The 20083-nt window shown below is 46.8% G+C and overlaps 2 protein-coding genes across 2 annotated transcripts; both read right to left on the minus strand.

Annotated features, from left to right (window-relative positions):
* Window positions 1–257: 257 nt before the first annotated feature.
* LOC107387046 (lipocalin) lies at window positions 258–3823 on the minus strand. Its single transcript, XM_015961802.3, has 6 exons — window positions 3618–3823; window positions 3328–3467; window positions 3137–3216; window positions 746–859; window positions 563–664; window positions 258–474 (listed from the first exon to the last, which is right to left on the minus strand). The coding sequence occupies exons 1-6, from the start codon at window positions 3714–3716 to the stop codon at window positions 458–460; spliced, it is 552 nt and encodes a 183-aa protein (XP_015817288.3). The 5' UTR covers window positions 3717–3823; the 3' UTR covers window positions 258–457.
* Window positions 3824–11410: 7587 nt separating this feature from the next.
* LOC107387047 (actin-binding protein WASF3) lies at window positions 11411–18638 on the minus strand. The gene is made up of 8 exons (XM_015961803.3): window positions 18247–18638; window positions 14642–14803; window positions 13632–13766; window positions 13395–13548; window positions 13189–13306; window positions 12928–13112; window positions 12330–12784; window positions 11411–12248 (listed from the first exon to the last, which is right to left on the minus strand). Exons 2-8 carry the CDS (start codon window positions 14772–14774, stop codon window positions 12091–12093), a joined length of 1338 nt encoding a protein of 445 aa, XP_015817289.1. The 5' UTR covers window positions 14775–14803; window positions 18247–18638; the 3' UTR covers window positions 11411–12090.
* Between the last annotated feature and the right edge of the window lie 1445 nt (window positions 18639–20083).

The raw sequence follows: 20083 nt of genomic DNA on the forward strand, positions 1-20083 counted from the left end.
GTGATTTTAACTGGTGGTAAAAAAAATTGAGTTATCAACAAAAATTCTAGCTTTTGGGAGTTATTTCTTTCGCCCCTGCTTCCTGTCTTCCTCTCATGACGTTAGAGCTTTATTTTTAAAATGTGGTCGAATTTCCCTTTTCAGATTTCTCAGATGATCTGCTGACCTCAGAGCTCCTGGTGGGCAGGTGAATGAAATAATTACCAAGTAAAGGAACGACATTTCTGAAATCTGTTTAAAGAAAATAAAGCAAAGAATTGTAGGTGTTTTTATTTTATTTTATTTTATTTGTCAGTTGATTGTGATCGTACGGTGATAAAGATGGAAAGTAGTGTTTTAAACCAAGAAGAAGAGTTGCAGGAGTCAGCAAACTGAAGATGCGTCAGTTCGTGGTTGCAGTCTTGATAGATATTTCACAGCAAATGGAGATTATTTTCATGATGAGCACGTCAGGAAATTAGGCTGGGCACTCCCCTGAACAAAGAAAGGAAAAGCAAATTCCTTAATGCTTCTATAATTTTTTTTGCAAACAATTGTGTGCAAAAACTTTAGCAAAATGTACCATTTTTGGGAAGGAAAACAATATTTTCAGCCAGAGATCCAGTCCTCAAAGCAAGCTGCTTGAACTTCTCCTTGACTGGAGCTGCAAGTTCTTCTGCACGTCCTGTCAAACCAAATGCTTTTAATTTATCTTCGCTAAAACACCAAACTCCTGTCTGTGTTTAAACTGAGTGCAGGGCTTTACCATATAGTTTGGTGACAGTGGAGGTTCCCTCCTCCTTGGTTTTGATGGTGTGAATCAGCATGTACTCATCAGCCTTCAGCTCAGCAACACGCATGTCGATCATACGGCCAGAGCCTAAACACAGGAAAATCAAAAGGTGTGATCTATGAAATCAGAAGGACAATGCTGGCTCGTTTTGTTGGTTTTAAGTGATGTGTGCTCATTTAATGTTGATGTTTAGGGTATTGCTTGATTTTTATTTTAAAACAAGGTGTGCTTTTATTTAATTTACTCAGTTTAACAAAATTTTTCCTCAGAGCATTTTTTCTTTTATCCTATGTTCTATGAGCTTATTGTATTGTGTTCAGCACCTTAGTCCACCTTTATTGGTGGCAGGAAGGTGCTTTATAAATAAACTGAATTCAGTTGACAATAGATGTGTCATGGTCTGCGTCTGCGTCTCCCTTACGTGTCTCCTTGTGTGCTCCATCCCCCTCTAAGGATCCCCTTACGTGTCTCTTTGTGTTCCTCATGTGTCCCCTGGTCTGCAGCCCCTCCCTCCCAGGTCCTGTGTTCCTTTGGTCTCCCCCTGTCACCCCTCTGCAGTTTTTATAGGTTCAGCTTTTCATTTTATTAGTCTATTTAGTGTGTTTTCCCACAGGTTTTTGTAGTTTTCATTCCCCTTAGGACAGGGGTGTCAAACTCAAACTCACACGGGGCCGAAATGAAACTCTGGGACGGAGTCGAGGGCCAAACTTAATATTTTTTGAAAAAGTGACGGAAAATTTGCACATTTTCTTTATCAACATATATGCAATTTTGAACCTTTTAATTTGGAAACAAACTTATTTCTGCATTAACACTGAATGTGGAATTACCAAATTACACACGAGCAAGTCAGTTTTAAATAAAAGGCATCAGTGGTATTCATTACTTGTGGTATAATCAGCATTTTTAAAATCTTTTAAATCTTTTCTCATGGGCCAACAACAAAATAAAAATATCATTTTATCTTAAATGAAAATGCAACATCTCACCTGTTAACTTTCATGTTTTGGAGCAGAAAAAGAGCATAAAACCTAAATATTTAAAGCTCAGTTTGCTCTACTGGTTTACTGTGATGCTCACCTGTTCCAGCCAGATACCTGCATCATGGGGTTGATCTGAGCTGAGGAGGAGACTCCTGTTGTTTTGTTCATCTTCATCATAATAATGACAACATTAGATAATGAACATGTCTGAGCAGCTTGACCACGTTGTTGTGTGTCGGGGAGGAAACACAACGACAGCAGCCACAGAGCCGTGCTGGTTTGAGCGTGTCGCTGCTCGCGGGTACTCCATGCCTTTGTGATTTCTAGGCTTGACTACTGCAACTCTCTCTATGCAGGGTTGTGTCAGTCATCACTGCGTCACCTACAGGTTGTGCAGAACAGCGCCGCCAGGTTCCTGACTGGGACCAGGAAACGGGACCACATCAGTCCGGTTCTGGCCTCCTTGCACTGGCTTCCGGTTTGCTATCGCTCACAATTCAAAATCCTCGTCTTTGTTTATCATTTCTTCCAGGGTGGTGGTCCCCCATATCTAGCCACACTCCTGAACAGACACTCCCCATCACGCGCTCTGCGCTCCTCTGACCAAGGCCTGCTCGCTGTCCCTCGTTCTAGGTGTCGTACTCGCGGGGACCGGGCTTTCTCGGTCCTAGCACCGTCACTCTGGAACCAGTTGCCACCCTCAGTTAGGCTGTCCCCATCTCTGCCAGTCTTTAGGAGTCGCCTAAAAACCCACCTCCTCCGCTTGGCGTTCCCTGAACATGTTTGATTTTGGCTCTCTTTTATGTAGAATTTATTTCACAGTTTTCATTGGTTCACTAAATCCGTTGTTTTACACATTTGTCCTGTACCAGAATGTTTCACCTATTTTGTAATTTGTATTTTGTAATTTGAATTGCTTTTACTTTTTGATTTATTCAATATATTTACACACAACTGTACCATGTTCAGTGCCTTGGGCTTCCTGACAGGGTTGCGGAAGGCGCTTTATAAATAAAGCTTTGATTGATTGATTGATTGATTGATTGATTGATTGATTGATTGATTGATTGATTGCCTCTCATCATGCCCCAGTGTATGTAACCCTGTCTGCGTCTCTGTCTGTTGTTGGGTCATTGTCTTGTCTCACTCTTGTCTCGTTCCCCTCTCTAGATTTTGGTCTTTGTTTTTGGATATTCTAGGTTTTGTTGTTTGGGACTTTTTGATTTTTGTTTTTGGCTCCCTGCCTTTTTGGATTTATTCTTAATAAAAGATTTGACGTTATTTCTCCACTCAGTGTCATCTGGTTCTCTGCATCTTTGGGTTCTAACCTCCTCTTGGCTCCCCAACGTGACAAGATGGGTAAATTAAGGATTTTACTTACGCTGACAAGTGTAGGTGAACTTCCCAGGTACGCCGGTCTTCTTTGCCAATTTGTTCTTCTTCAAGCAAGTACCGTCAGACCTGCGAAGGCACGACTGAAACTTATGAGCGAGGTCAAAGTTTCAGAATTTTTAAGTTTTACTTTCTTATTTTAAAATTTCAGTTTGTCTCTCTCTCTCGTCTCACACCTACCTGAGGCTGTCATAGGACATCTCCAGGTCTCCATCTGCAGTTAGTTCAAGCATGGCTCTGCCCATCTTCATTGTCGCTCTGCGGCTGGTGAACCACTCAGAGTTTGAGGCAATTCCAACCAGGTACCACCTTCCTACCATCTGTGGGCATGAAAAGGAAAAAAAAAACCATTTAATAATTAGGTTTTGTTCAGTGTCAGTCAAAAGCAGACAACACTGCATATTTTCTTTGGAGCAAACAAAAAACTGATTGATGGAAGCATACATTTGCAAAATCAGTTTTTTTTTTACCCCCTGAATGTTGAAGTCTGCCGGAGGAAGGACTTCAGCTGAAAAGCTCTGGGAGCAGAGCACAGCTCCCAGCAGGATGAGCAGCGGGGTCATTGTCATTGAAGAGGAGGGCCAACACAGACGGTGATGATCGGAGCCTGGATGGTCCGGTACTGGGACCTCTGGCTGATGGTTCTTTATATAGAGCAGAGTGGGGGAACCTCCCTTACCCCTCCTGAGCCAGAACACAACCCACAGAACCGGGCTGTGTTCAGACACGTGAAGCCTCAGGCAAACGTCTGGTATGTTGTTACTGCTGCAGGGTTCAGTTCTTCCATACCGCCCAGCCAACCATGTGAGAGGTAAGCAGCAAAGACAACAACAAGCTTAAACACAACAGACCCAGAGAAATTTAGGACAAAATTAGATTTATCTCTTTTTCAATGGTTTTTCTCTCTAACTTTAAAAAAAATGAACAAATAAAAAAGTAGAACCCCAAAGTGATAAACAAGCTACCCTCCAGGACTTTCTGTGGCAGAGACCACATAATCAAACTCATCTGTCAGCAGTTGCAACAGTAAAACTCTGAGAGAGAGAGAGAACAACAGCTCAGATTAATGATGCCCAAACATGTGCAGGAAAACATTGTGCATTTTTATCATATTCCTGTAAAATCTTTCATCTAAAAAGCTCATAATCTTCATAGATAAGTGTGAATCTCATGTGTTCATTTTAAAATGGCCTCACTAAAAAAAGTTAAAAAGCAGGAGCAGTTATAGTGTTTCTGACAATTTTAATAAAAATTCATCTTATTTCTGCAATAAATAAGTTATTTCGTTAAACAGATATCGTTTGAAAACACCCAGAAATCTTTAAAGGAAATTAAACCCTCTTCTCCGAGCCTCATGTTCTTCACAAAGGCTGAACTCAGCCACCCTACAGAGGAAGTTCATTCTAGTTACCTGAAATTCAATTTTAAATCAGGCACAGATTGTGGTTATATATAATAAGGATAAAATGAAAGTCTAACATTTACACTTTTTACATCACATGTGAATTTGCCCATCATTGCTGTGTGTAAAGATCTGGAACTTGTCCAGATCTGTGTGTATAAACACAACTGCTGAAGCGTTGACTCAGTTGTTTTTTATAGTTTGGTGCAGGCAGATACATGCCACGACACGGAAACCTCCAGGAGGCGTACCTCGCCAGTTTAAACAGGCACGCTTTTTCCACCATGACATGCAAAAAATATATAATAAAACCTTGTACCAAACAGAGTTTCATAACAACAGATTTATGAAAACAAACTTGTGCAAAAGACTTCAACCACAGAAATCTGCTTGATTACAAAATCTGTGAGTTGCTTCATAGTTTGATGGTTTAATCTGGCTGCAGAAAGTTCATCGGGTTTGCAGGGTGACAATGAATGTCATTGTCATGGTCTGCGTCTGCCCCTTTCTTCATGTGCCTCCTGGTGTTCTCCATCCCTCTCTAGATTCCCTTTTGTGTCTCTTAGCGCCCTCATGTGTCCTTTGTCTGCGTTTCAGTTAGGTGTCATGTTGTAGGCTTTAAAGTCAATTTCCTCCCAGGTCCTGTGTCATTCATTCATCCCCAGCCCTCCGGGCCTTCCTTCACGCTCTGTAGCTCCAGCCTCTTTGTCCCCAGCTCGGTGTGTGTGTGTGTGCCATTCCCCTGCTCAGTGTTTGTGTGTGTGTGCGTGTCCATTTCACAGTTCATGGTATATGTGTATGTGTCTGTGTGAGTCCTTCCCTCAGTTTTAGGTTTAGTTTTGGGTTTGAGGTTATCTGCCCTCCATTGGTTCTGTTTCGTTCCCTCCTGACTGCCAGTGGCAGTAAACAGAGTGAATGTATCTCCTCGCGCTCTGCGCAGGTCGAGTACTAATGTAAACAAAGTCACGCACGTGACACGTAGCGCACCTGGTCGCTAGTCTATAAATTACGCTCCGATAGCTATGTTCAGGTCTCTTTGATCTTCTCGCTGTTGGCCTGGCGTGCTTCGCTGGTCAATCGCTCCGTAAGTCCGTGATTCGGATCTTATCGGTCTTGAGAGGTGAGTACTGTTTTTACTTGGCGTCTTCCTGCCCGGGACCGTGTGGTTGGAGCGCTCGAAGGAGCCCTCTGGGGCGGTGGATTGACGCTGTTATTTCTCTGTTATTTGTTACCGAGTGCGGGTGGTGCGGCCGGCCGGCGCCGTTCGGACCGCCGCTGCCGGCTCGGATAGGGCTCGCTGGCGGTAGCAGGTTTTCCCCTGTGGAAAGGGGAGGTGGGTGCGGCCGGCGAGCGCTACAGGTAAGTGGGGCTGGACGTTCTGACCGTGGTGGTGATACGCTCAGATTACCCAGCCGACACACACACACACGTGTGTTGTTTTACAACGCTACCGGTGAGTGGGGCTGGACGTTCTGACCGTGGTGGTGGCACGCTCAGATTACCTAGCCGACACACACGCACGTGCGTTGTTTTACAACTCCAGGACTGACTCGCGTTCTTCAGTTTTCCTCGAAGTCCTCGCTCAGTTCCTGTGGAGTCGCTGGCGTCTCCCACACCGGTAAGGATGTTGGAGTGTACGTCATGCGGGGCTCCCCTCCAGGTGGAGGACGGCCACGACTTGTGTCCTAAGTTCCTGGGCGTCGGTCACCTCAGAAAGGCGCTGACTGACCCATGCATGAACTGCAGCATTTTGCCGCTGGCGGTGCGGGAGGACAGGCTACGGCAAGTAGAGTGCCTCCGGTTTGAGTCAGACCTGCCGCCCTCTGGTGTCCCTCGCCCGTGTTCCGGGAGACGGAGGGATAGACCGGCTGAGGAACGCGGCAGCCCGAGGCGCAAGAAGCGGCGTGTGGCGCAACCCTCTCGCCAGGAAGTGGACTCTTTGCGGGCGGAGGTGGAACAGCTCAAAGTGCTGCTGACCAGAGCCCCGGACGAGGGGGGCCCGGACGACCTGATCTCTGTGAGGGCCTCAAATTCTGAGTTTCAGTCCCTCGAGGAGGAGGGCCCCTCTCCGGGCCGTAGTCAGGGGCTGGTAGTGGAGCCCCCGGGCCTGGGAGGTCACGGAGACTCGGGGATGTCTCTCCATAGCTCAGCAAGCTCGGAGCTGGCGGAGGACCCCTGTCAGTTGCGGGCGATTTTGCGAGCGGCACTGGCCAGGATTGAACTAGACAACGTGCCGGTGGCCCGTCCGGCGGGGAATCCCTTCTTCCGCCGGGCTCCGGCGGTGCCCCCGTTTCAGGTCCCACCATCGCCGGCCTTTGTGGAGGAGCTGCAGCGGTGCTGGGGGGACCCGAGACAGCTCTCCCACCATGGTAGGGATGCCAGGACCCTGGCATCGATGCGGGAGGCAGGAACCTACGGGTTGGACCGCATGCCCCCGGTGGACCACTGCATTGCCTCTTTGGTGCTCTCCCCGGATGAGGCATTGAGGGACAGGGTCCGCTGTCCGAGCACCCAGTGTCGGGTGACCGACAGCTTACTGTGCCGGGCTTACGACATCGGGGCACGGATGGCACGCACCAGCAATTCGCTGTCGGTGCTGTTGCTAGCCCAGTCCCAGATGCTGCAGTCGGGCGCAGCGGGGATGGCACTGGGCGATACGAATGACGCAGCCCTGCAAGCATTTGGGCTGATGTCCAGGGAGCTTGGTCGGTTGTTGGGCACGCTGGTAGTGGCTCGCCGTCAGGTCTGGTTGGCGCAGGCCCTGGTGTCGGATGATTGCCGACAGAGCCTGCGCGGTCTGCCCGTGGTGCCGGGCCAGTTGTTCGGGCCCGAGGCTGAGCGGGCGTTGGAACGTCGGCGGCAGTCCAGACAAGCCGCAGAGGCCTGGAGTGGGCGTAGCGGGGCAGGGATCTTCCCCATGCCAAAGTCCAGGCCACGAGGGGCACGGTACCCTCGGCGCCGGTTTCGTCCGGTCGCCCCCGTGCAGGTCACCCAGCAGACCGCGGCTGCGGCAGGGACTTGGAGACGCTCGGGGGCAGGTCAGGCACCGCCCCGGGGATCCTCGGGGCAGGACAGGGGCCGCCGCCCCCCCAGGGCCCCAAACAGGCGTTGGGACACGGCCTGAGGGCTGTGGGCCGGCGGCGGGCAGATTTACACCACAGCACCTGGCCCTCTGGGAGGCCCAATGCGGAGACGCTTGGGTGGTTCGAACTATGTCCCAGGGCTACAGGTTGCAGTTCCGCCGTCGACCCCCACCCCCTTCGGGGGTCAGGGTGACTTCGGTCACAGATCCTGCACGGGTCAGCATCCTGATGCAGGAAATAGATGTTCTCCTGGACAAACGGGCCATAGAGGTCGTTCCGCCGCATTTACAGGCAGACGGCTTTTATTCGACGTATTTCTTGGTGCCCAAGAAGGACGGGCCCCTGCGGCCGGTACTGGACCTCAGGGGTCTCAATCGGTTCCTGAAGGTGCTGCCCTTCCGCATGCTTTGGACTCGCGATGTCCTTCAGGTGGTTTGTCCGGGAGAGTGGTTTACGACCATAGACCTCAAGGACGCATACTTCCATGTCCCGATCCATCCGGGGCACAGGAAGTACCTGCGATTTTCTTTCCTCGGGAGGGTGTACCAGTTTCTGGTTCTGCCATTCGGCCTGTCTCTCGCCCCCCGAGTTTTCACGCGGTGCGTGAAGGCAGCCCTGAGCCCCCTGTGTCGGGCGGGGTTGAAGGTCCTGCCATATCTCGACGACTGGCTCGTCTGCGCGCCGTCGTGTCGCGAAGTGGGTCTGGCCACGGCCAGGGTCCTTGCCCACGTTGAGGCGCTGGGGATGATGGTGAACCTGCAGAAGAGTTCTCTGGTTCCGACTCAGCGGGTGGATTTTATCGGCATTGCCATAGATTCTGTGGCCATGCGGGCGAGGCTGACCGAGCAGAGGAGGGTCCGTATTCGGTCCTTGCTCCGGGCCTTTCGCCTTGGGGCGGCACCCCCGGTCCAGGTGTGGCTACGACTGTTGGGGATGCTGGTCTCGGCTTCTGCACTGGTGCCTCTCGGGCTACTCCACCTTTGGCCCTTGCAGTGGTGGTTCAACGGCTTCTGCCTGGATCCCCGGCGACACCGACGGGTCGAGCTGGAGGTCACGAGCAGCTGTGTGGCTCTTTTGCGTCGTTGGGACGATGTCCCCTACCTGAGTCTCGGCGTCCCACTTGGAGCGGTTCACGCCAGATGGGAGGTGGTCACGACGGATGCATCACCCAGGGGGTGGGGGGCGCATTGGCAGTGCAGGTCGGTCCAGGGGTTGTGGAGCCCCCGTCAGGCACGGCTTCACATCAATGTCCTGGAGTTGAAGACCGTCTACTTGGCGCTGAGGCGCTTCTTGCCCTTTCTGCGGGGCAAGCACGTGCTCATCCGAATGGACAGCACCTCGGCGGTGTTCCACATAAACCATCAGGGGGGCACCAGGTCATTGCGATCGTTGAGGGAGCCTCAGACGCTGCTGACCTGGGCCTACCCTCGCTTGGCCTCCATCAGGGCGCTGCACCTTCCGGGTTGGAGGAACTCGGTGGCAGATTGCCTGTCCCGGCGGGGTCTTCCCCCGGGGGAATGGAGGTTGCACCCTCAGGTGGTGCAGAGGGTGTGGCACCAGTTCGGAGAGGCCCAGGTGGATCTGTTCGCCTCGAGGAGCAGCACACATTGCCCTCTGTGGTTCTCCCTGGCAGAGGCCGACGCCCCTCTGGGGATGGACGCCCTCGCCAATGCCTGGCCGTTGGTTCGGCTGTACGCTTTCCCGCCTTCTCCGTTGCTCTTACCAACCCTCCATCGGGTGAGGGACTCGTCACACAAGGTCCTTCTGGTGGCACCAGACTGGCCCATGAGGCACTGGTTTCCATTGCTTCTCAGTCTGCTGAACGGGGAGCCGTGGTGGTTGCCGGCGAGACGGGACCTCCTGTCTCAGATGGAGGGGAGGATTTGGCATCCGTCCCCAGATCATCTTCGGCTCACGGTGTGGCCATTGAAGGGGGCAGGCAGCCCCCAGTCGGCTTAGAGCCCTCCATCCAGCAGGTGCTGGATAGTGCCAGGGCTCCGTCTACAAGGGCGACGTACGCTCGCTGTTGGCAGCGGTTCTCTACCTGGTGTTCCGGCAGGGACGTGGACCCTGGTTCTTGTTCCCTGCATGAGGTTCTGCGGTACCTCCGGCACCTGTTTGACAAGGGCCGGGCCGCCTCGACCCTTAAGGTTCACCTGGCGGCTATTTTGGCCAACCACCTCTTGGTGGATGGCAGGAGCATTGGGGCTCACTGTTTGGTGACCCAGTTTCTGCGGGGCGTGAGAAGGTTGCTTCCTGCCTTGTGCAGGCCGGCACCTGCTTAGGACCTTCCCCTGGTCCTGCAGGCCCTGTGTGGGCCACCCTTTGAGCCAATGACTACCGCCCCGTTGGCAGTGGTGTCTGTGAAAACCGCCTTTCTCTTGGCAGTGACGTCGGCTAAACGGGTCAGTGAGCTGCACGCACTGGACATCAGCCCCGCCTGCCTGCGGTGGAAGGCAGATGGGTCGGGGGTGACGCTGTGGCCCAACGTCGCCTTTCTTCCGAAGGTTCTGCCCGCTGGCTATGTGAATGCCGCAATCGAGCTGGGGGCGTATTTCCCTCCCCCATTTCACTCGGAGGAACAACGGCGGGCGAATTTGCTGTGCCCGGTCCAGGCACTGCAGCTCTATATTGTGGCCACAAACACTGTCCGGCAGTTGAACCAGCTGTTTGTCTGTCACGGAGGAGTGAACAGGGGTCGGGCCCTCTCGAAGCAGAGGCTGTCGCATTGGGTCGTGGACGCCATTGCGATGGCTTATGCGGCAGTGGGTGCAGTGGCTCCCCCTGGGATCGTGTGCCATTCCACCAGGAGTGTTGCTACATCCTGGGCGGCGATGAGAGGTGTGCCACTGGCGGACGTCTGTGCTGCGGCGTCCTGGGCAACTCCGTGCACGTTTGCACGCTTCTACCGCCTCAACGTTGGCCACGGGTCCACGCTCGCTTCGGCGGTGCTGCCTCTGGTGGCTACCTCCTGAGTGACGGTGAGTTTTGTGTTCCTCGTGACACTTCTGGCATAAGTCATCCACTCTGTTTACTGCCACTGGCAGTCATCCAGGAACTCACAGAACCATAGTTACACCGTAACTTCCGTTCTGTTTCCCCCATTTAGATAATTGGTGTCACCTGCCTTCCCTCCAGCCCTCACTCCACACACCTGTTTCCTGTTTCCTTAATTGTTCTACCTGTGTATTTAAGCCCTGTCTTGTCTCTGTTTGGTGTCGGTCCATTGTTGGTAATCTGTCAGTCTCGTCTTTCGTCTTGGATTATTAGTTTTTTTTTTTTTTTTTTTTTTTGGTCTTATGTTCTCTAGAGTTTTGGTTTTCCAGATCGTTATCTGGATTTTGGATTTTGGCTCCCAGCCTTTGGACTTATTTTTGTTCTCCTTAAAATAAAGGATTTTTTCTTATTCATCATCTCTGCCTCGTGTCATCCTGGGTTGCTGCATATTTGGGTCCTAAACATCCCCAAAACGTGACAGTCATTTTTCTGTTTTCTACCAAAGTTCTGTTTGCAGATGATAATTCATGAAATAAATTGTTTCGGTTTGTTACCAAGAGAATAAAGAGGCCAAAATAAGAACCCAAATGATGATAATTATGTACATTTAAGTGTTTTAATAACTTACAGCATGATGAGAATATAGTTTTAACCTTCTATTGCAGCAGATGCAAGTACCTTATCTTTGAGCTTTTTTTTAGCAACATGGACGTGTGAAATTTAACTGTGAAGCAGGTGAGAAACAAAGAAATATTGAAAGAGGAGAAAATTCTTATCTAAGCTGAGTCCATCAAACACTTTATTCAGCCAACAAAATTGTTCCAAAAAATGCAAAATAAATGGTTTGTTCCTGTTATCAAACAGGTTTGTACATTTATTTAAAAAAAGAAAATGAAAAAGGGGAATTAAGGGAATGAAACTTACAGAAGGATACACATCAAGTAGCACATTAATGGAACAATTCTGTATGCATTTATGCTCTACAATGATGTGAGAAAGTGAAATAAATTGAGGTAGGAATTACAGAATGTCACAACCACATAAGGGGTTATTTAGAAGCGGAAATGACATCAAATTTTAAAAATGGGTACTCAAGTCTGGAAAAAACAGCACTGGAAGTTTTTTATTTCCTTCACACTGGCTTGCCAAAAGGTCTTTTATTAGAAGACACTGATGCTGGGGATTCAAACTAGAGGCTGTTTTATAAAAATACATTCTTACAGAAAGATAAACTATTATTATTAGTTTAAACACATTTTGAATGTTTTTATTTCATTTGATCATTTTAAGTTTTTATTTCAAACAAAACAAGCTGCATTTGTAACTTTTCTGCATTCATATTTCAGATCTGAATTGTTCTATTTGGTTGTGCAAAGACAGTGGAGAGCACTAGGTGGAGCCAAACAGTCATTTTGATGTTTTGAACTTTCTCTTCAGGCAGGTGTCACATTTTGAGTTTCATTAGTCCGACCACTCATTGTCATCGAGCTCAGAGTCCTCCTCGGAGTCGCTGTACTCCACCGCGATGCGCCTGGAGAGGATGGTGGCCACGTCGTTCCCCACCGGCTCCCGCTGGCACTGCTGTTCCTGCTGCTCCTGAACCTTCTTCAGCTGGATGCCTGAAAATGGAGAAAATTATTCAAATAAACAAAATATATTACATGAGAATGACAAAATTAATATTAATAAGCCAAAGTTACCCATGCGGATGGCTGAAAGCAGGTCACTTCTGGCGTCTCTCACAGGTTTTGCATCAGCCCTGCAGCCTTCAGGGTGACCTGAGAGGTGTAAAGGCGCAGCTGGAGGAGGGAGTGGTGGGGGAGGAGGTACTGGCGGGAGAAGGTAACTGGGACCGACACCATTAAGTGAAGCTGGTGGCAGTGAGCCCAGAGGAAAGCCAAATGCTGTCTGAGCTGATGGGATGGAGGGGCCTGGGGGGGGCAGAGGCACCACTGCTGAACCCTTAGTCCTGTCTGCACCATGAGGCTCTGCTGGGGAGTAGGTCAGCCTCTTGTAGTTAACGTCAATGCTGTGGTATTCATGCTCCACGGGTGGTGGCGGGTGTGCGTTTCCAGGGATGTAATCGTGAGACTTGGCATAGTTACAAGCAGCCTGAGCAGGCAGGGGGGGGATTGGGTAGTCCAGAAGGTCAGGCCTGGATAAATGGTGACAAACAGGAAAATGATGATACGTTAACAAAAGCATTAGCTTAGGTGCTAAAAACTAACGTTCATGCAGCCCAGGATTGTCTCCAGAAATTAATTTGATGCTCTCAAAACCAAAATAAGTTGCTCTGACCTGCCATCTGGGGAGAGAGAGCCTTCTGATGAAGCTCCTCTCCGAAGAGTTTGTGGATGTCGGTGATCTGGACGAAGCTCCTTGTCGAAAGCCATCATGTTCCACTCCTGTCTGCGGTTTCGGGCCTTTCTCACCTTCTTCACCTCCCGCTGCAGGGTGCTGCTCACCATGCTGCGCTTCTGCTCCTGCGGAAAGACGTCGAGGAGGTAAAAATACCCTTTGGGTAAAAGCACAACATTTTAACGCAGATTGAGGGCTCACCCTCTGTCTCCGCCGCTCCTTCCTCTTGTCCTCTGTGTCTTGAAGCATCTTCTCTTTCCACAAATCAAAAAAGTACGACGGGTCAGAGTAGAACTTCATGGCGTCTGTGGAATCCTCTCTGTTTTATGTTAAAAGAAAGATTATTTCCCACCTGACAACAGCTGTTAATGCAATGGAAGCTATTGGTTTCTGATCAGACGCTCCACCTGTAAGCAGTGAGGTTCCTGAGAGGCGGAGGTTCATCACAGCTGTTGAACATCCCAACCACTGAATCAGGAATGCTGCCTTTGGACAAAACCTGCTGATCTTGGTTGGTGGAGCTTCTGAATGCCTTCCTCATATTTATGTCCTGAAGAGACACTGAAACAACAAAGCACGAGGTAAAAGATTTAAAATGTGTGTCGATGAACAACAATAACAAGTATACCGTCAAGTAAACAGACCTTCCTCAACGCTGGAGTCCAGTTGGGTGACTTTGACAGCCAGATGGTCAATTCGGTCCTGGAGAGAGTTAGCACGTACATAAAAGGTGTTGGCTTCATTGAAAAGCTCCCCAAACACATTTTCTGCATGTTTACCTGCAACCAGACGCAAAAAAGGGAGACATAAAAAGAAGCTGTTAAAAAGGACAAATTAAAAAAACTCTTTACCGTATTTGCTCACATCTTTCAGGGAAAACAGATGGTTCTAGCATGTTTTTAACACACGGGATTACTGTTCTGGATGTTTTTTCAGCATTACATGTTTCTTGCTGTGACATTAAAGCAGCTCAGAACTACTTATTGTAAAAGCTATCATTAGACCGCAAGTGTCTGTGTCTCCGCCCACCTCCATCTCATCTGCTTCACGGTAAGCTCTAATCCTCTGTTACATCACTAAACACACACACACACACACTCACATATCAGAGTATCTACGTCAGACGTCAGACAGAAATGTTTCATTTCAAACCAGGAACAAGTATTACTCTTGTTCAGTAGATAGATGAAACTGCACATTATGGGATGCGTGTTTATTGTGAAGAGTTTTTTTGAGAGTCTTATTGTGAAGGATTGAAGGAAGAATGCCGTAAGTAGCCAAGAGGCTGAATCTAACATTCCATAAAATACCTCAATATTTCTATTTATTCAGGAAAAACACATACAGAACCCACGAGTTGGGTTTTGGAAAGGACATGTCGACTGTTTTTTATTTATTTCTTCCCAGCCACATTATGCCATCATGTAAATTTAAAAAAATGGCCTGCGTTAAGAAATTATACATGTTTGTAATTCATGGTCATCTTTATTTAACAGCCACACAAGATGTGACTGCAACTATTCTGCCACTCAAGCAGAAAGAAAGTGACTCATTGAGGATCTAAACCAATAAACGGGGCTGTATAAGATAAAGCTGTTTCAAAGTCATATTCTTAAAGAGAAGCTCAGCATGTGTTGAGCAGCTTGCATCTTACTCAGACTGCTGAGTTGACGGATGATGGTGGAAAGCGTGTTGTTGGTGACACATTCCAGTTCGCTGGAGACCCTGTCCGGCACGGCGCCGTGGCACAGGTGACGAGGCTCGATGTTTCTCTTGACCAGAGGCATGACTCCTCCTCACATCTCAACCTTGATGACTTTAGGGGTATCAAGTACACAGAGAAATTTTCTGCAGTTAAAAAATAAATTTCTTGAAGGAATTTGCTGCCTTTCATATTAAACAATCATGGATGAGTAATCTCCCATTGTTGTTAAAATCCTAAATTTAGCTCAATATTCCCTAAGTCAGTGGTTCACAATCATTTTTCCACAAGGACCCCCTTGCCTGTGTCCAGACAGGGCCCCCAACCCCAACCCACATACACAAAAGTAAGTAATTACAAACTTTAAACAGACATACAGAGTTACGATTATACCATTAGGTGTGTTTTTGTGATGTGTTTATTTTACAAATATAGTAACCTCACAACCTCAGCACAAATAAAACTGTGGGGACCCTCTTGGGAGGTCATGGGGCCCAGGTTGGGAACTCTTACTTTAGGGTATGATGATTGATCATCTGAGCAGTGAGTGAGAGAATTATTTAACTGGTTGGATGTTGTTGCCCGGGTGGAAAGCGGTGTGCCTGTTCCAGAAAGTTCAGATGACAGAATTTGGAGTTTAATTTCTTGATATTTTGACATTTCACCTTTGATTGGATAACAGCACAACTCTGACTCTGTTTGCTTTTCAACGTTGTTTAATCACCACAAATAACACAAGTGTTGGATAATTTATTTGATCTGGGACATGCTAAGGTCGAGTCTCCATTGTTTTTGTGTCCAGTACATAAAGTATGCCGGAGTGTTTGTTCTTTACACAATCATGCTACATGCAGCAATGCCCATGATTATCATCCGATTTCCAAACTCCCGTTTTTATCCAAGATTATTGAGAAAATAGTCCACACTCAACTTTCCAATTACTTGGGAGATCAAAGCCTCCTTGACCACTTTCAGTCTGGCTTTAGGCCTCACCACAGCACAGAAACTGCACACCTTCGTGTACTAAATGATATCCTGGTGGCAACTGATACTGGTTCCCATGTCCTTCTGTTACTCCTGGACCTCTCTGCTGCCTTCGACACAGTGGACCATGACATCCTACTTAGGTGGCTGGAGTTGTGGGTGGGGGTTAAAGGGACCCCACTTCACTGGTTCAGGTCCTATTTATCAGATAGGCACTTTAGTGTTCACATTGACAACTTTTCCTCTCCATCTAATCCACTTCGCTGGGGTGTGCCTCAGGGTTCGATTCTGGGGCCACTCCTGTTCTTGATTTACTTATTGCCATTGGGGATGATTTTAGCAAACCTTGGAATAAGTTATCACCTTTACGCTGACGACTGCCAGATTTATTTGGCTTTAAGTTAACCTGACTCAACTTGCCTTCTCGTTGACTGTATTACTGCAGTTAAAGGCTGGCTGTCGGAGAACTTCCTTTGCCTCAACAAAAATAAGACCGACGCCATTTTTTTAAATCCGATCAATCCAAAGCATGCATTTGGTGACTTCCCTCTACTGTTTTTAAATTTGAAATCTTGTGTAACCAGTCTGGGAGTGAAACTTGACTCTGATCTGTCAATGAGTTTACAAATTACAGCTACAGTCATGTCTTGTTTTTTTCAACTACGTTGCATCTCACGTTTAAAGTCAATAGTCAAACGACCACAGCTGGAGTCTGTTGTTCACGCCTTTGTCACCTCACGTTTGGACTATGTCAACTCAGTACTTATTGGTGTCAGTGTCTCAGCAATTGAGCGTCCTCGGAGAGTACAGAATGCAGCGGCTAGATTCCTGACAAATACCTATAGACGCGGTCAAATTTCACCTTGTCCTTGCACGCTTGCACTGGCTACCTGTCAAATATGGTATCCAGTTTAAGGTTTTAACATTTGTTTACAATACCCTGAATGGTCAAGCCCCTGCTTATCTGTCATAACTGCTTAAGCCTTATGTTCCACCCAGAACCCTGAGATCGGCAGATCACTTGCTTTTGTGCATCCCAAAAATGAAGTATAAATCTCGTGAGGAGTGGGCCTTTGCGTTTGCTGCCCCTAAACTTTGGAATGCTCTCCCCCTTAGTGTTCGAGAGGCCCTGCCACTGGGTCGATTCAAGTCTGTACTGAAGGTCTACTTCTATCATTTAGCTTTTGATCAATGACCAAGCTTTTATCGTTTTTATGTTTTTATTGTGACTCTGTTTTTTTTTTTTTACTCTAGTATGTTTCTTTTAAATTTTTAGGTTGTCCCTTTTATCTCCTATATGATCTTTATCTTGTTTTTATCTTGGGGTTTTACCTTTTTATTACTACTGTACAGCACTTTGGTCAGCTGTCATGCTGTTTTTAAATGTGCTTTATAAATAAACTTGCTATGGTATGGTATGGTATGATTTTCACATCTTGTTCCTGTAAGATGAGATTTGTGACGCACACAGATTTTTACACATTTCCATGTACTTATCAAATAGAAATGAACCTTGTCACTAAATGGGGATAGCCAAGCTAAGGATAAAAACAAATGCATGAAGATATTTGAGGCCCTTTTGATTGTTGGCCGTGGGGGTGGCTTCAGGGGGTCACATTGTCTTGTTTGTACCATTTTCTATGCATTTTTGTATAAACCAATTTAAAACCAACCTACTAAATAATAGCCATTTCTGGGAGTGTATGAGGAACAGAGTATTATCGTTCTTCCTCTCCTGGAAGTGAAGAACCAGGAAAGTAAGGTGTGATAGATGGAGATGATCCAGACATGAAAGGTGCTTTCTACAGACCTTAACAATAACTCAAGCCTGAAGAAGTTCTGCCGTGTGGTCGAGTTGCTAATGCTAACAGTTAGCTTCTGCTAGCAGAGATGTTCTCTGCTGTTTCCTGGACGCTAAACCAACAACAGCCTTCCCTGTCGTGACTCAAGATAGGTGAGTCCATGAATGTCAAGTGACAGTGTGACGAAGATCTGTCAGGCTTTTCAAATCCTAGAGTTTTATTGTCTATTTTCTTTTTTTATCAGAAGCTAATGCAGGAGACAGGTGAAGACTATTTTCGTGTTCAGCCTGCAGAAAAATGAGTGATCGATTATAATTAGAAATAATGAAATAATATGGTTTTTCAGTGAACCAGACCTTTAATTTTGATTTGTTAAGGAAGCCATCTTGAATTGGGCTAGAGATGAACATCCAATGGCCTGTTTTTTAAGAGTTCTTGTAAGAATCTAAGTTTTCTTATTGAAAAAGGAGGGCAAGAATTCAGCTAATTGTGAAATAAAACTAATTATTTTTTGGGGCGCAAATAAGCAAGAAAGTAAAACGTTGTAAAGTCATGATCTGTGGAGAAACATATGCTTTAGGGTAATTATTAATCATGATGTGTAAAAATCTTCAGTAAAATTAATGTCGGGCTTATTTAATGAGCCTCTGTACTCTGCAATGATCAAAAGTGCCTTTTGAAAAGTTAGATTAAATTTTTTTGAGAATATTAAAACTTAAATTTGACCAATAATTCTCCTTTGAACAAAGGTTACATAACAGAACTGCCTACCAGCGGCTCCAGTGGATTGCGTTGTCCTCCAGAAGGCTTCCAGTGGGTCAGCTTGTAAACTGGTTCGTTTTTCAACCCCAACATGCAAGGACGAAATAAAAAGAGCTGTCAGAGTCGAGTCCAAGCTGATAAACTAAAATTAAAGACTGTCTGATGGCCCATTGCAGCGTGGAGAATGTTGGAGGGTGGCGGTCATCTCTCCAGAACGCTGTTTACTCTGAAGCCAAATCCCTGCTCCAAATCACTGCCTGAGCCAGGAGGGGATTTACCCTGCAGATTTACCCCCATCGTCCAATCACAGCCATCAGCTTCACCAATTTTTCTTAGGTTGTAGAAATGGTAGACCTCATAGATATCCGGTAAAATATATCTTTGAAAACCACACTTTAACCCTCCCACTGTCTTTATGGGTGACCCCGCAAGGAAAGTTGACCATTGAGCAGGGTTGATGGTTTATCCCTTGAGGTCCATGTGGCAGGGGTGAGGAGTGAGCACCACCTCACCCCTGACCCAAGGGATAAACCATCAATCCTGTTCAATGGTCAGCTTTCCTCACGGGGTCACCCATAAAGACAGTGGGAGGGTTAAAATAAGATCTTTTATTAATTCCTGCATCATGTGTTTAATCACAAAATTGAGGTGATTTTTATTTTAAATGCAATTTTTTAATTTAGAGTTGATTGATTTAAAAAAATATCAGAAAAACCCCCACAAATTGTAACGTTAACAGTGTCTTTAAAAAAAGAAAACACATCTTGGTTTACCAGTCAAGTGTAACATGAGTATTAAAGTGCATTTCCTTCTAATTTCCTCTGAGCACATGTTTTGCAGTGATTAAAAATGCAGTTTTCATTCTATTTCTCATTTTTTTCTGTTGTTTTTCTTTCAGATGATCCACTTTTCATGAACAGTAGTCTAATCTAGTGTGTAATCATCACAGTGGGAGTGACCTGGATTACGGAAGAAATGAGACATTCACAGTTTGACCTCAAAGCTTTGTGCTCGTTCACACTAACTGCCCTTTTCATACAGAATGGATTAGAAGGAGAACTGTAACCTAAATATAATGGCTTAAATCTGTGTGTGCATCACTGTATAAAACAATACCTCACAGTTTTCATTCAATAGTACTCCCTAATCCAGACTGATGTTTATGTTTATGTATTTAGCAGACACTTTTGTCCAAAGTGACTTACAGGTGATAATCAAGCCAGCAGGTTGCCCTTGAGGCTTAACAACAAACACTATTCAGTCAATCCTAGTGAGGCAGCATAATGAATCATAGAGGGAAGCGAACATGGAGTGTGCAGTAGAGTAGGGGGCGGGTGCTGGGAGGGTCACCGTCCTAGTCTAGAAGATGCTCTCTGAAGAGCTGGGTCTTCGGGAGTTTCTTGAAAATCGACAGGGAAGCCCTTGTTCTATTGCGTGGTTGGTGATTCCACATCTGTGGAACGACACATGAAAAGAGTCTAGCCCAGGGGTGTCAAACTGATTTTAGCTCAGGGGCCACATTGAGGGAAATCTGGTCCCAAGTGGGCCGGACCGGTAAATTAAAAAAAACTTCAGATTGTTTTCTTTGTTTTAATACAATCAATATAAAACAAGGCTGGAGCCTGAGGACAGTGTAGTACAAGTACAACACCTGAAGTGTACTTGAAAATTTGAAAAAAAAAAAAAAAAAATCAACAAATAAAAAAAATATTCCTTAGTGATTCAAAGAGCTTACAGATCACATGGCTAGATCAGTTTCATGCAGCACTTAAAGTATATTTGACTCATTTTACTTTTAGCTTTCACCAGCACATCAATATCAGAAGTCACATCCTGAGTGGCAGCC

This window comes from Nothobranchius furzeri, chromosome 10 (assembly GCF_043380555.1).
Source record: "Nothobranchius furzeri strain GRZ-AD chromosome 10, NfurGRZ-RIMD1, whole genome shotgun sequence".
NCBI lineage: Eukaryota > Metazoa > Chordata > Actinopteri > Cyprinodontiformes > Nothobranchiidae > Nothobranchius > Nothobranchius furzeri.

What these genes read in the sequence shown, in the direction of transcription:
- LOC107387046 (XM_015961802.3), bottom strand. Translation starts at nt 3,716, where the DNA reads ATGACAATGACCCCGCTGCTCATCCTGCTGGGAGCTGTGCTCTGCTCC. An exon ending in GTTCACCTACACTTGTCAGC is followed by an intron (nt 860 to 3,136) that starts GTAAGTAAAATC and finishes TCCTGTGTTTAG; the next exon opens with GCTCTGGCCGTATGATCGAC. An exon ending in CACTGTCACCAAACTATATG is followed by an intron (nt 665 to 745) that starts GTAAAGCCCTGC and finishes TTGGTTTGACAG; the next exon opens with GACGTGCAGAAGAACTTGCA.
- LOC107387047 (XM_015961803.3), bottom strand. Translation starts at nt 14,774, where the DNA reads ATGCCTCTGGTCAAGAGAAACATCGAGCCTCGTCACCTGTGCCACGGC. An exon ending in CCGTCAACTCAGCAGTCTGA is followed by an intron (nt 13,767 to 14,641) that starts GTAAGATGCAAG and finishes GTCTGGTTGCAG; the next exon opens with GTAAACATGCAGAAAATGTG. An exon ending in AGGAGCGGCGGAGACAGAGG is followed by an intron (nt 13,113 to 13,188) that starts GTGAGCCCTCAA and finishes GTCTTTCCGCAG; the next exon opens with GAGCAGAAGCGCAGCATGGT.